Here is a 16,384-nt window from a genome sequence, read left to right on the forward strand (position 1 = left end):
GCTTAACCGACTGCGCCACCCAGGCGCCCCTGGTACCTAATTTTAAAGAGGCAGATTCCATAAACAGACAAGTAGGCCTTGATACAGATAAATCAGAATCTCAAAAAATGATTATACATATTAAGTTTAGGAATCCAGGCACAATCCCTGAGATGCTAAGAATATAACTAGCAATATAAACATCTCCTTTTTTGAGAGGAACTATAGATACAGTAAGACAAGACACAGGCTGGCTAGAAAGCCTCCAGGTTTTCTTGTTTGGGCCGGAACTTCTGAGGTAGTTACTATAAGCTGGGCAGTTTTAAGCACCCAATTCATGTAAATCACATAATAAACATATAAAGCAGGTGTAAGTATTATCCCTATTTTACAGACGAGGAAATTGATGTACAAAGAGGTCAAATGCTTTGCTGAATGTCAGTGAGCTAATAAGCGCTGAAGCCAGAATTTAAACTCCTATAATCCAGTTCGAGAGTCTTCACTCGTCATCACAAAGCTAAAGTGCTTCCTGAAGTGTTCACTGCTCTAAGGCCAAAGTCACCTAAGAAAAACTTCTAACCACAGACCTATGTCCTGGCCTTATATCTTTAACACATAAAAACATTTTAATCTTTAATTCAGAATAAACATATTCTTAAGAAATCTAAAAAGAAAGCAAGCCAAAATAAGAAATGACAAGTCAAGTTTTTAAGAAATCCCATAGGATGAAACACTAAGAAAGATATATTATTTTAAAAATTAATTTTATAAGAATCTGATGAACAACTTCCAAGAATGGCTGATGTTAAAAAAATAAAGAGATTTAGGGATGCCTAGGTGGCTCAGTCGGTTAAGCATCCCCAAACTTTTGATTTCAGCTTGGGTTATGACCTCACGGTTTGTGGGATGGAACCCTGTGTTAGACTCTGCACCAACAGCACAGAGCCTGCTTAGGATTCTCTCTCTCTCTCTCTCTCTCTCTCTCTCTCTCTCTCTCTCTCAATCTCTCACTGCCCCCCCCTTTCAAAATTAACAAACTTAAAAAAATAAAGCGATGAAGTAGTACCAAAATTAACATGATCAAAAATGCTGATGCTACATTGTCAAAAATATTACACTTCATAAAAAAAAATACTTCAGAGCTTAGAAGTAAAGCTTATACACAGCAGAAATAAACACCATAAATTATTCATGCTGTAGTAAAAAACTGTATTTACTGGACCTTACTTAAATACTTTATTTTAAAAATAAGAAATATAAAGACACATTATAGGTCTTACTGTAGTTACATGTTGTTTACTGAAATGATGCTTAGATTCTTTCTCAGAGCCCATCGCTTTCATCAGACATACACTTTCACATATTTACTCGCATAATTCCTAAACCCATGGATTAGAAAAAGTAATGTAAAACCAGGGAGAACAAAAGCTTTAAGCACTCATTGCAGAAAAAAAAAAAAACAACACATTAAGGTTTGTAAAACTTAGTGTCTAATTAAACAGTATTTTACATTTACATTAAATAGGTCCAAACACTACTGCAGATTGTATCAAGCTTTTCGAGGTGTAACTAACTTGTTAGGAACATTTATACTTGATTCTCCTATGGGTCACTTCAACAGGGAACCTGTGCCTGCTGGGACTCCCAATACCATGATGATCCAGGGACTGCAATAACCAAATCAGTACTGAATGCTGTGGTTGGTGTGCTGGCAAAAGAGGTAAGGTTCCAGCCAGATCTGGGCTGACTTGTCAAACTCACAAAACTCTGGCACTACCATCTCCTCTGATTTCCTTCTGACTTGTCCCAGAATGGGAGGATCTGTGAGTTGTCCAAGTAAAAGCTATAATAAATCCCTTTGTTTCAACAGAGTCCCATAAAAAGGTGAGAAAACAATCTCCACTCCCAACATCAGACAAGCAGGCTGTAGGGAAGAATACAACAAAAACAACAAACTCAAGGGAAGGGCCACCTGGGTGGCTCAGTCAGTTGAGAACCCAGTTTTTACATTGGATCAGGTTGTGATTCTGGGGTCATGGGATCAAGCCCCATGTGAGGCTCTGCACTGAGTGTGGAGCCTGCTTAGGATTCTCTCTCTCTTCCTGTGCCCCTCTCCCGCATACTCTAAAAAAAAAAAAAAAAAAAGTTTGGAGCATCTGGGGGGCACAGTTGGTTAAGTGTCAGACTTTAACTATTTGTCTATTTGTGAGCTCGAGTCCTGCACAAGGCTCTGGGCTGTCTGTGCAGAGGCAGCTTCAGATCCTTTGTCCCTCTCTCTCTGCCCCTCCCCAGTTTGCACGCATGCTCTCGCTCTCAAAAATGAACATTTAAAAAAAATACAAGGGATGGGGCACCTGCATCCAACTTCGGCTCAGGTCTGATCTCCCTGTTTGAGTTCGAGCCTGTGTCAGGCTGTGTGCTGACAGCTCAGAGCCTAGAGCCTGCTTCAGATTCTGTGTATCCCTCTCTCTCTGACCCTACCCCACTCTTAACTCTGTCTCTCTCTCTCTCTCTCTCTCTCAAAAATAAATAAACACTAAAACATATATTTTTTAAACACTCAAGGGAAACTAAAGGAAGATTATAGACATGAGGAAAAATGAAAAAAGATAAACATGAAGTCAAGATTCAGAATATTCAATATACACATAAGTTAAAGAGAGGGGTGCCTGGGTGGCTCAGTCTTTTTGGCGTCTGACTTCGGCTCAGGTCATGATCTCACAGTTCATGGGTTCAAGCCCTACATCAGGCTCTGTGCTGACAGCTCAGAGCCTGGAGCTTGCTTTGGATCCTGTGTCTCCCTCTCTCTCTGCCCACCCCCCATCCCCTCTCTCTCAAAAATAAACAAACATTAAAATATTTTTTTAACTTAAAAAAAAGGAGAAACCATAAAAAATCAGAAGCAAAAATAAAAGGCAACTTAGATCTTTGCAATTAAAGGGAACATCAACATCAAACAAAATTACTTTTTTAAATGTTTATTTATTTTTGAAGGGGGGAGGCAGAGAGAGAGGGAGAGAGAATCCTAAGCAAAAGCCTGATGTGGGGCTCCAACTTGTGAACTGTGAGATCATGACCTGAGCCAAAGCAGGACACCCAACCAACTGAGCCATCCAGGCACCCCTCAAACATCAGGCAAAATTAAAAGACCAATATCCTATGTATGTGTAGGCAAAGTGTTAAATGTGCAAGAGAAAGCAAAAATACATTAACTAGGCCAAAAGAAAAAAAGAAAAGACACGATCCAAGAATTCTACATTCAGTGAAGCAGTCAGTGATGGGTGAGCAAAAAAGAAAGCTGTTCTCAGACATGCAAGGACTTTTTGTTACTTTTCATGACTGCTATATCCTGTCCTTTATTTTGACATAGTTGACAGAAATAGCTATTCATGTAAATTTTTTCATGACAAGTAATACATGAATAATGGCAATAACACACAAAAAATAGGATTCTTTACACACCAATAAAAGGATCTAAGATCCTATAAACAAAATTGGGTCTATAAAAAGGAAGGGAAGAGAGTAAGGGGCTATTATTTCAAATTATGCATTTTCAATATCAATAGCAGATTTTGGTTTTTATCTTCCATTCTGGATTTTTGGTATTTTCCATTTTCCCCAATGCATAAATGTGTATGTATGTACACACACACACACACACAAATATATATATTTGAGCAAATACATTTGTGAAAATGTTAAGATAAAAAAGTATATATGTTCTAGCAGTTTTCCAGAAAATGGAAAAGACTGCTCTCAAAACAGTGTGTTCCCTTTACATCAGAAACATTCAAGTAGAGAATGTGTTTTGGGAAATGTTCTAGAATAATTTCCAGCACTGGTGCATTAAATTATCTCCAAACTCTTTTTAATAACAAGTATCAACTTTAGACTATATCTATCTATCTATCTATCTATCTATCTATCTATCATCCCTTTATAACAACAATGAAACAAACAGCCCATTTAAAAAATAGACAAAGGACTTGAACAGACATTTCTCCAAGATGATAAACAAATAGCCAATCAATTAGGATGGCTACTATCAACAAAAACCCAAATAAAAAGTGCTGTCAAGGATGTGAGGAAATGAGAACCCTGTGCATTTTTGGTAGTAACATAAAATGGTGCAACTGTTATGAATGGTATGCTATGGTACATCAGTTTCTCAAAAAATTTGAAAATAGAATTGTCATATGATGCAGCAATACCATTTCTGGGTATAAACCCAAAAGACCTGAAAGTAAGGACTCAAAATAAATACATGCTAAGACCCCATGTTCATAGCAGCATTATTCACAACAGCAATAAAGTGGAACCAACCCAAGTATCCGAAAGACACATGGGAAAACAAAATGTGGTATATACATACCATGGAGTATTTCAGCCTTAAAAGGGAAGAAAGTTCTGGCACACGTTACAACACCAATAAACCTAGAGTACATTATGCTGAGTGAAGTAAGCCAATCACAAAAAGTGCATGATTCTACTTATATTAGGTACCTAGTCAAATTCAGAGACAGAAAGAATGGTGGTTGTCAGGGCTGGAGACAGTAGGGAATGAAGAGCTGCGTAATGGGTATGAGTTTCAGTTTGCAAGATGAAAGAATTCTGGAGATACGCTGCACAGCAACGAGAATGTACTTAACACTACTGAAGCATACACTTAAAAATGGTTAAGATAGTCACGGCACCTGGATGGCTCAGTGGGTTAAACATCCTTGACCCTTGATTTTAGCTCAGGTCATGATCTCACAATCACGAGATCAAGCTCCACCATCAGGCTCCCTGGTGGGCATGGTGGCCTGCTTAAGATCCTTTCTCTCCCTCCCTCTACACACTCTCTTTCAAAAAATAAAACTTAAAAAAAATGTTTTTAAACAGTTAAGATGGTCAATTTTACGTGTATTTTACCACATGTTTTTTAAGTTTTTAAATTTATTTTGAGAGAGAGAGAAAGTGTAGGAGGGGCAGAGACACAGGGAGACATTGTTAGAGTGGAGCTCAAATTCAGGAACCATGAGGTCATGACCCGAGCCAAAGAGTTGGATGCTTACCGACTGAGCCACCCCGGTGCCCCAACTACGGTTTTTTAAAATACAAAAGCGAAAAATATACCATCACTTTAATGGCTCCCAGAATTCTCCCTACCAACTAGCTACTCTGAGAGCATTATGCAATTTAAATGACCTGGTAAAAGGAAAAGAGCAGAAAAAATAATTATGTAAAAATAAGGGTTTCTGATACTTATTATCAACTGTCTTCACACAGATTGTGTCATCATGAATTTATATCAATTAATATGCAGTTGAGATGTCTCCACTTCCACCTCCCTTTGTCACCAGACAGAATATCATTTTGTTTTCTTAAATTCTAGAAGACTAAGCATTAAAATTACCTTTGCCTCACTGCTTTCATTTTTTCCCCCTACATCTAGGAATTTATGAAAAAATTATCACAGTGTCTGGGTAGCTCAGTCGGTTAAGCGTCCGACTTCGGCTCAGGTCATGATCTCATGGTTCGTGGGTTCAAGTCCCACGTCGGGCTCTGTGCTGACAGCTCAGAGCCTGGAGCCTGCTTAGATTCTTTATCTCCCTCTCTCTCTGCCCCTCCCCTCGTGCTCTGTCTCTCAAAAATAAACAAACATTAAAAAAAAAGAAAAAATTATCAAAAATAAGCAAGGATTTACCTAAAGTGTGATTCAAAACCATGTTTTTCTAATAACAAGAAACTGGAAAAAACAAATGCTAAACAATAAATAGCTGGTTAAAGAAATACTTCATTTTAGATGAGAATATAATCGTGAGAAAATGTTTACTGTAAATGTGTAAAAAAGACTACATAAAATAGCATACACTGGGATTCCATCTCTCAAATCTTATCAATGTTTCTTTAGGAGGTAATGAGATTTTAGGTGGCATCTGTGTGTGCTTATGAATGGCTTCTAAACTACGAGGAACATGTACTACTTTTACAACTAGAAAAACTGGTGTCAACTATGTTTCAATTTTTTAAGAAAGCAAAAAAAAAAAAACCCTTTAATTCACTCATATGCCAGTTATCTCAATAAAGCTGGGAAAAAAATAATAATATACCTCACTGCACAAAAATGAAAGTGAAAAAGTTAAAAAATTTGACCTGCCTAAAACCAAATCATCCTCTTCAGCAAAACTAGTCCCTTATTTTAATATCCTTTTAGTCAATGCCAGATTCATTTGCCCCATGGTTTCCAAAATTTCATTTATCACTGATTCCTTCTACTTTCTATGCTCAGACCCAATTAAATTAAATAATCATAATCAATTGTTCCCATCCCACCCATTCCTTTGTTTTCTCAGTGCTATCACCAAGTAAGGTTCAGGCCTACATTATCCGCAATATAAAACTTTCTAATTAAGCTCAGTTTCCCTATTGAAATTAGTCCCCATTGTAATCCACTCAGCAACTTCAATCAGGCTGTCAAACACTGCCACTGCCACCATTCCTCTCCATCCTTTGGACTGTTACAACCAGCAGCTCAACCTGCTACATGCAGGTAAACACCTCCAGCAATAAAATTTTAATTTAAAATTTTCAGTACTATTTAAAACATTATTTCCTATAGTAAGACAATTAATATTAGAAATTTCTAATCATTAAATATCTTAGGGAAAGGGCACCTGGGTGGCTCAATTGGTTAAGTGTCCAACTCTTGATTTTGGCTCAGCTCACGATCTCACATGAGTCTGAGCCCCATATTGGGCTCTGTGCTGACAATGCAGAGCCCTCTTGGGATTCTCCCTCTCTCGGCCCTTCCACCCACTTGCGCTGTTGCTGTCTCTCACAATAAATAAATTAAAAACAAACAAACAAATAATAAATGCCTCAGGTAAAACAAAATTTTTCTTAAGCATTTAAAAAATAAAAATTAGGTTAAGCATCGGGGGGCTCAGTCCCACAAACCTTGAGATCACGACCTGAGCTAAAATCAAGAGTTGGACAATTGATCAACTGAGCCACCCAGGTGCCCGAGAAAACAAAGTTTTATGAAATTAAATACTTTTGAAAATCCAGGAAAATACCATCTAGCAGATAGAGGGGAAGGATAACAAGAGTAAACAGTACATTCAGAAACAGGTAAAAGGCCAAGTAAATTAAGAAACATCTACTTAGCAACATGGCATGAGAAATATCAAGTATGAAAGCTATTAAATATGTATAAAGTGGGAAGAAAGTAAAAATTCATGTATACAATAATCATTATTTAAATTGTAGATACAAACAATACCAAAAACAATACAAACAAAAATCTGCATAAGTAAAGGTGGGTAAGACAAATTGGCCAATAGAATAGAAAAGGGACTAACTACATTCCCATGTGTACACACACACACACACACACACACACACACGAATTAAGTATAACAGAAATGGCACTTCATAACATAATAAGAGACAGACTGAGTCATTGATTAATCATTAATACATGACAAGGGACATTCACTATCACTTTCAATTAGATCTCTATGTCACATCATAAACAAAAAAAATCCTAATGGATAAAAATATTAGGGGAAAAACCAAAGAAAAATAGCAAAGTATTTTTACAGTAATGAATTGAGAAGACCACCTTAACTATATCCAGAAAGCCCCAAATCTACAAAAACAAAGACAAATATTAACATACAAACTTAGAACCAAAGAGAAAAGTAGTTAAAGGGTATAGGAAATTTGAAACAGAAATAAAATGGCTAGGTTTTTGTTTTTTTGTTTTTTTTTTTTTAAGTAGGCTTCATGCCTGACACTGCTTCATGCCCATCCCAGGACCCAAACTCACGACCCTGAAATGAAGAGTCAGATGCTCAAGCAACTGAGCCACCCAGGCACCGGGCAATAAATATTTTTAAAAGATGACCAATCTGAGTGAACAAAAAAATAATTTATAAAGTATCAGATATGCAAAAATTTAAAAGATCACTGATAGTAAGTGCTAGGTTACACAGGAAAAGATGTACTCCTACGATACAGAGTTTAAAAAGGCAGAACCTGGGGCACCTGGATAACTCAGCTGGTTAAGTGTCCGACTTCAGCTCAGAGCCTGGAGCCTGCTCCGGATTCTGTGTCTCCCTCTCTGTCTCTCCCTTCCCCACTCACACTCTTGTCTCTTTCTCAGAAATAAACATTAAAAAACAAAACAAAAAAAAAAAAAAACGCAGAGCCTTTACACCTGAAACTAATATAACACTGCATCAACTATATTCACACATACATACATACATAAATAGATGCAGCACAAAAAAATTTAAAAAATTGAAACGTCAGAATGCTTTAGTGGGCTTGAGTATACTGTCAACACTTAAACATACATTCCCTTGGACCCAAATTATTTTATTCTGCTTCTAAGAATCAATCCCACAGATATACCTGCACAATTATACAGGCCTGATCACCAGGATGGGATGTTCTCTGCAGCACTACATATAATGCACAAAACTAATAAAAGCAACTCAGTGGCTGCAATCTAACGCCATGAGAAGAGGGACAGACTTAAATAAACAACATTCATACAATTAATATTATGCCTCATTTAAAAAAATGAGCTAAATAAGAACATACTGATGTAAGACTGCAAAAGATAAACACAGTCTTCTATGAAGTCCATCCTGACTTCCAAACCTTAGAACTATAATTTAAGAGCCATCAATCAAATTGTGATTTCCAATTTTCTACGTAAAACTACTCCATAAACTAGACAATTTTCTATGGAATCCTAGCACACTGTCAGTGTACAATGACATAGATAGGGATTTGATAAAAGCATGTTTTCTTATACTGACTGTATCATGAAAAAGAATCCAAAATTGAGCATCAAAGACATTACCTTACTGAATGTGAAAGAATTTCTGATCTCTGTATTTTTCCCTCTCCAACAGTATCAAAATCAAAATGTCACTTTACGTTTCCTATCCATGAATGCCTTCCAAAATAAGCTAGGTGAACAAAAGTTAATGCAATAATTTTAACTTCTAAATGGTGAAATATGATTTCTACAACAATCTATGACATGGATTTTATAAATACAAATTAGATTAATAGTCCATTTAGACAGTTATCTGCCTAATAACCAGATAAAGTTCCAAAAATGATTCATAATACCCAAAATTTTTTAAAAACACTTCATCTTTTCATTCATTACAAATGCTTTAACAGCAACCTCCTTAAAAAACATGAAATAGACAATCCCTGAACTGATACTTTAAATTTTTGTTCCATTTAAAGAAAAAAAACCCAAAAAACCAAAAACGAAAAACCAATGAGTCATCAATACCTGGTCAATGACAGGTGATGCTCAAAGATGCAGATAACTGAAAACTGATGACATCACAGCTTACATGGGAAGTATAAATCTTGACCTCTCGGTCTCAACTTCAAAGTGATGCCACCTACTTGACACAAAAAATGTCTAAATATCTAAAATCATTTCCATAATCTTCTGAGAAAGAAATCAGTTATAAATGATAATTTACAGAGTTCTGTAGAATGACTTCCTGATTTATTAGAGATGTAAATTTTTTTTTACTTGTAAAAAAATGTTGCATAATTTAGGTCGTCTCTTTTTACTATGATAATATCCACGCTGAAAAACAAAAACGTTCCTAGAATACTTTAAGACAGTGATTTCTCTGAAGAGTAGATTCCTCTGAAGAGAGAGGAAGCAGAAAGAACTGGATAGGGTTTCAGTTTTTGCTTTGATCTTACATTTCTTTAAGTAAAACCCGGAAGCAAATGTGTCTTTTGGAGGCGGAGTCCCCGGGTTCTTAACAATTTACAATCTCTTTGTGACCTTGGGCAAGTTATGTAATTTCCCTGTGCCTCAGTTTCTTTACCTGTAAAATGGGGATAATTCTTCCTGCTATGTAGGATTAAATGAGCTGACAGATGTGACATGCTTACAATAGCACCTGACACATGGTAAATGTTACTGTTATTATTATCATCAACCTCATCACCAGAACTATCAACTACGCAATCTAGCTGAAAGGAACTGGGAAAAGAGGTAACTGGAGGGTGACATCTGATCTATTCCTACACTTACATTTCAAACATAAATTCTATTTTTGTAACCAGTAATAAATAACCAACTTAAGTGAAAAAGCATACAGTAGAAAAACAAAGTTTCAGTCTTGAATCTTCAAAAACATGAGACGATACAGGCTTTGGAGTTTGATATTTATTTTTAGCAGGAAGAATATGCTAATGATGATGACATCGTTAGAAGATACGCCCATGTCCAATACCTGCAACAGAAGCTCAACAGAAGTTAAAGAAACCATACCAAAAGACTAAAGACAAGAATTGCACATTACTTACCCTTAATTCTGCTAACAGTAAAACAAGTACAGTAGGTTTAAGACAAGTTGCATCACAAGATCAAAACTGGCAAGTTACGTATCACACGTATCTTTTTAAAATTGTTTACCTTTTCCTTTTTATGTACAATTGGGAAACCTTTCTAAAGGTGGAGCATGGTGCCAACAACTTTGCTCCACAATGAAAAGGGGTAATGCTAAATGAAGAGCTGAGAATTTGGGGTGGGAAAGCTCTTGATCAAAGAGCAGGTCTCACAAATAGAAGGGACAATCCTCTTTGGCATAGAGACTGCTAAAACAAGAACACTAAAAAGCAACTTAATAGAGGCAGTATCCTAACAGACCTACAAATTTACAGAGAACGGTTTAAATAAAGGGATCCAGACAAGTTAGAAATTCTATTACATCGAATTACAACAGGAAATTGCTACAGCAATAAACAATTTAAACAAGAACTAGTCAAAAAAGATTCTTAAAAACAAAAACAAAAACAAAAACAAAAACTAATCTGGCCCATCTACCCAACAACAGCTACTCTGCTCAAAGAAAATATGAGAATGTTTCTTTTTTCACCCTGCACCTCCAGATTCATCAACTGCAGCAATCACCATTTAATTTAAAGGAGCGACTTTCTACCTAAGGGTGTGTATGAGCCAGGAGTGAGGTGGGAATATGTTAAGCATGAGAATCAGGGATGGAACAAAAGAGTAACTTGAAGACTGACTTTGTGAACAAAACTGATGAATTGTTCAGGGACTGGGAGAGGGGGACTAGCATACCCACAACAAATTCTATGCCAAAAAAACTCTTTTTATTTCTTAACTGTATACTTAAAAGCCTGCATGTATTCTGAACAGGAATTCAATAAATCCAACCATAATTTACTATAGATGACACCAGACTTCATACTAACTGCTATTTTCCCACTAGTTTTGTTCTTGAAGAGTTTAAACTCTTATGATGAATTACTATTACTGGAATTTCACATCAATAATTTTAAAAAGCAGCCCGTTTCTGTAATTCCACATTTCTAAGTTTACTTAGGTTGACTTGGTCCAAGTAGAAAGAAGCCCTTTCCTGCAAGGAGAAGCTTACCTGGGCCACTGTCTAAAAATATGCAAAATGTTCAGGAACAGAAATATTTTGAAATTCCTACCAGAAAATAAATTAAACAAATAAACACTAAAGAAGGAAAAGGTTACGCACTTCCAATTTATGCTCTTTCTCTGCAAGGGCTTCCTTTTGACAACGAAGAAAATCTGCTAACATTCGAGTGAGTTGCTTCCTATCATCTATTTCAGCCGCCAATCTGCCATTGTAATCTGCCAGCAACATACAAGCATCCTCTACCATTTTAGAAAGCCTTTCTCCAGATTCTTTATCTAAGAAAAGCAAAGAATAATAGAATTATTACACAACAAAAACAATGCCATATGCCGTTCCCTCACCCTGACTTCCAAAAAGTTCCAGATCACATTTTCTTTTCTTACCTGTTATTTTATCTAGTAGGGATACTTCTTGGACTTCAACAGGCAAAGACGCTATCCTCTGATGAACTGCTGCATCACCTGAAGCTGCATTCTCTAGATCTTGTAATGCTCTAACAAGATCTAGAGTCTAAAAAGTTATACAACTTTAGAACCAAAATAAATGAAGCTTAAACAAATACAAAAGACCTCAATTTTATTTCATATTCCTTTATCCTTATGGGCTATATACTTGTTTAAAGTTTCAAGTATAAACTGCTTTTAAAGATAGTCCATTTCTTTTATATATTAAGAAAAAGAAACTATACTATGTTAGTCATTGGAAATATATAAATTGGAAACTAAAATAAGACATGGCCCTCAGCTTTGAGGAAGTCATACTCAAGCAATGGAGACAGTGTAAAAATAATTACTGGGCTCTGAAAGTGACATGGTTGATTTATATGCCAAATACATACAGTGGTAGAAGGGAAAGCAGGCTATAACTTCAACCTAGACGTTACATGTTTTACATATGACATATTCATTATATTATTATACATGAGAATTTTTAATACTAAATTAGATATTGGGGGAAGGAGGATACAAATCATGTTCTGCTACAACACAGAAGGGTCTCACAAAGTCTATTTCTAAACGATGTACTTAAAGCACAAAAGCAATGTAGTTTTGGAATATGTTCAAATATGGTTATCTTCAACTATCCTACAGTTTGCTAATAAGATCATTAAGAGATCACAAAATTCCATATATCTGACGGCTAATACTTATATTACACTTAACCAATGTAAAAATTATTTTATCATTAGAATATTTTACTTATACTGTTTTCATATAAGATATAATTAGGAAGAAAGGGCAAGTCTTTGCTGATAATTTCACAATTCATAATATTTATAAATTTACTCCAAAGAAAAATGAATATTTTATTTTTACTGGGTTCCATCCCCGTCCACCTCCTTTTTTTTTTTTTTTTTTAATCTCTAAGACTAGTTCCTGGAACAGTAGGAAATTATACACACACTTGAAAAATATAGGATATAACCAATTCTGTGAATACATTGAGATGACACTGATAGTTACTGATTTTTCTTTAAGCTATTCCCTGACCAAAAAAAAAAAAAAAAGCTATCACTGGGGTCTAGCACACAGTAGATGATCCAGCATGATAACAATGAATGACACCTAATAAATATACTATCCCATGTATGCTTTTAATTCATTACTATGTTTTTAAAATTCTAATATTTTACAAAATAATTTTGTTATAAGACACATCCCCCCTACAAATGAAAGTGAGCTTAAGAGCAATGACGATTATCATGAAGCTTTTTTTCTCGTGGGCCCCAATTAACTTTTATATTGTCATTTCTTAATGAGTCCTAGAAAGTTCTAAAGCTTTCTGAAGTTCTGGAAAGTCATCTGGCTTTATGGTCCCGATACGCATGCTTTCATCTCACATTCACATTCCCACGTGAGTTAATTCTAAGTTTCTAGTGCTGGGTCAAAGATCAGATAAAAAAGCACAGTTGTCTGAAAACAACACTAGCCTACAACTTTCTAATAGAGGAGAATGAAATGAGTTCAAGTGGATCCTACGAAGAGAAATGTTAGTCATTCTTATAAAGAATGACACAAAATGGTAACTACAAAGCTGAACCACTGAAAATTAAGCAGTACAACTAATCTGAAAATAGTCATCATAAAATGAAAAGCAACAGTGTTTTATTTAAGTACTAGATACTCCTAAGAAGTACAACTGGAGTTAGTCTGTCATCAGGGAAAATAAAAAAGGATCAGACTCTGTATCTAAAACTCAGACAAAATACTGTTCATGGAATCATAAAAGGGCTTGTTGCACAAAGCGCTTTGTCTTAAATTATTACCAAATAGAAAAAAATATACACCTTAAAGCCTGGTTGTTCAAAACATTATGTTCTTATTACTTTTTTATTCAAGCTCTTGTCCCTGGTGATCATATGGGCTTCAGTACCTCCTATCAATGAGTGAACAGGCAGTTTGGTTCAGGTCCCAGCTGAGCACCTTGGTCAGATTCTTTCTGCCTCCCCAGTACTACTACGAATATACACACAAAGTTCTAGGCAGTGATTGGTTCTATCTTTCTTTCTAGCTCCTTTCACTGGGGAAAGAGTTTCAACCAGCCTCTGGCTGCATGCAGTGAATCCAACTCCCATGGAGCACTGTGAGTTCTTATTACCCTACAGGATACTTATTTCTGGAAAGCCATGTCTGTTTCCTGACCAAAGCTCAGCAAGAACCAGGCTCTGGCCCACATATTGAATTGTGCTTCTGTACCATTTCTAGTCCACAAAGATATTTACCTTGTTTTATGAGTATGGCTATGTCTTCATTTTCTCCTTTTAAATTTTATCTGTCCCTCCTATATGTTTGAAACATAGAAGGAGGAAGCTTTAACACTCAATGCCCACATAATTAAAATTTAAAAATGTTTTTCTGGAATCATTTGATGGCTAAGGAATGCTATACTGTACCAACCTGGGAGGACATGGGGTATTAAGATAATAACTCTAATCTGTCTTATTTTACCATGGAACTATATGGTTCTATATAGTTACATAGAGCTGTATGAGTACATGCTTGCTGCTATAACACTCATTTTTACATGTTTAAAAGCAAAAATACAGTAAAGGGCAGTTGTATATCTCTAAGAATGGCATTCTCAGTGTAGTTAAATCATACAACAAAGGGTTTATCATACAATGTTTTATTTATTTAAAAGGAAACTATTTAAGTGACAGATACCTCACCAGACCTAATCATACTTAGCAATCAGATAACCTCTTTCTATGTAAAATATAACTGCCTAATATAAAACATACAACATACCATAATAAACATAAGCAATCTGTTAATCAGAAGAGATATTCACAAAGCTTCTTTCTTGCACTCAGAATTATAATAAAAGTCAATTTATATTAGTAAAACCTCAAAATTAATAAAGCTTAGTGGCCACATGAAGTAATAGTAACACAACTCCCTTAACAGAGAAAAACTTCTACCTGTGGTGGTTCACTTGGAGATCCCACAGAGGAACAGTTTTCATTTTCATCCACCTTTATCTGTTCATAAGTTCGCTTCCTAGGCTTCTTATCGCCATCTGAATTGAAAGAACATCAAAAGTTTTAATGAAAGGAAACATTTTAATGGAGAGATCACGATAAAAGATTACACACTTACACAGAGCTTGCTTAAGTTGTTCTAACACATCATTCTCATAAACAGACCTTTCTTCCCAAATAGATAATACCCTTCCAAGGTGCTTCTTACAACTTTCATCAGTTTCACTAAAGAAAAAATAAAAATGTTAACAATTAACAGTGTTACTGAAAAGGCAATGGTGATTTAAAACACAGTCAGACATTCATTCTCTGAGAAAAAGCAGTCCAAATTTTTACTGAGCACAACTATGTGATCAGAAGTTCAGAGTGAAGTGATCAAGACAGACATACTCCCAGCTTCCTTTAAAAGCTTACAGACATTTTTGTTTAAGATTTTATTTTTAGGTAATCTCTACACCCAACATAGGCTCAAACTTACAACCCTGAGATCAACAGTCACACGCTCTGTCAACTAAGCCAGCCAGGTGCTCCCAGACATCTTAATAAACAAAAAATTACCAAAAAAAGTGCTTGTACAAGCTACAGGTGTTTATAGAGAAGATGCCCTTAACCTAATGGCGGCTGATTATGAGGCCAAGAAGATTTCAAATAGGTGATTTTTAAATTTATTTAACAAATATTTATTGATCAAGGCACTATCTTTGACACTGGAGACACAAATGGAGCTTTATGGCAGCTGTTATTTACAAGTGCCACAAAAAAGAACCAAGTATTAAAGAGAAGCTTCATGCAGAGATCTGGCCCAGTTCAAGAGAGATTAGAAAAGGTATCTGAGGGGCGCCTGGGTGGCGCAGTCGGTTAAGCGTCCGACTTCAGCCAGGTCACAATCTCGCGGTCCGTGAGTTCGAGCCCCGCGTCGGGCTCTGGGCTGATGGCTCAGAGCCTGGAGCCTGTTTCCGATTCTGTGTCTCCCTCTCTCTGCCCCCTCCCCCGTTCATGCTCTGTCTCTCTCTGTCCCAAAAATAAATAAACGTTGAAAAAATTAAAAAAAAAAAAAAAAAGAAAAGGTATCTGAGCAAGCAGTATTTGAGATCTGAGGACTGGAACATCAAGGAAGTGGCAAACAGACTACTTCCAACCACATCCTACTGCCTTCATCACTACCACTGCAGACTGAACTGCTATTACCTCTTGTCTGGATTTTTAAAGTCTTCTCATTGGTGTCCTCAGCTCTTACTCTTCACTCTATGCTCTACTATTGTAAATCAAATCATAATGCTCTTCAATCTGCTAAGAGCTATCAATCATACCAAAAATAAAACCAAAAAGCCTTATCCCAGACTTTAAGGTAGATATGTTCTGCTTTCTGGCTACTTCTCAGTCCACATTCCCTTAATACCTTCTGCCATACAATTCTCCCTGCTGATGCTCAAACATGCCCAGCACACAACTGTCTCATTGTTTCTGC

The 16,384-nt window shown here is 36.1% G+C and overlaps 1 protein-coding gene across 4 annotated transcripts in view; it reads right to left on the reverse strand.

Moving 5' to 3' along the window:
* The window catches only part of RPRD1A (regulation of nuclear pre-mRNA domain containing 1A), a 65,336-nt gene that overhangs the window by 22,634 nt on the left and 26,318 nt on the right, over positions 1-16,384 (reverse strand). For 2 of the 4 annotated variants that reach the window (XM_047827875.1, XM_047827874.1), the window contains exons 3-6: positions 15,035-15,141; positions 14,857-14,954; positions 11,819-11,945; positions 11,535-11,710 (exon numbers count right to left, since the gene is read on the reverse strand). In XM_047827875.1, the coding sequence (XP_047683831.1) occupies positions 11,535-11,710; positions 11,819-11,945; positions 14,857-14,954; positions 15,035-15,141 (508 nt within the window). Of the gene's footprint in view, positions 1-7,406; positions 7,419-9,500; positions 10,257-10,329; positions 11,711-11,818; positions 11,946-14,856; positions 14,955-15,034; positions 15,142-16,384 lie in introns of those variants that run through there. The other 2 variants (XR_007145820.1, XM_047827876.1) reach the window with 2 other exon arrangements.

Source organism: Prionailurus viverrinus, chromosome D3, assembly GCF_022837055.1.
Source record: "Prionailurus viverrinus isolate Anna chromosome D3, UM_Priviv_1.0, whole genome shotgun sequence".
Taxonomy (NCBI): domain Eukaryota; kingdom Metazoa; phylum Chordata; class Mammalia; order Carnivora; family Felidae; genus Prionailurus; species Prionailurus viverrinus.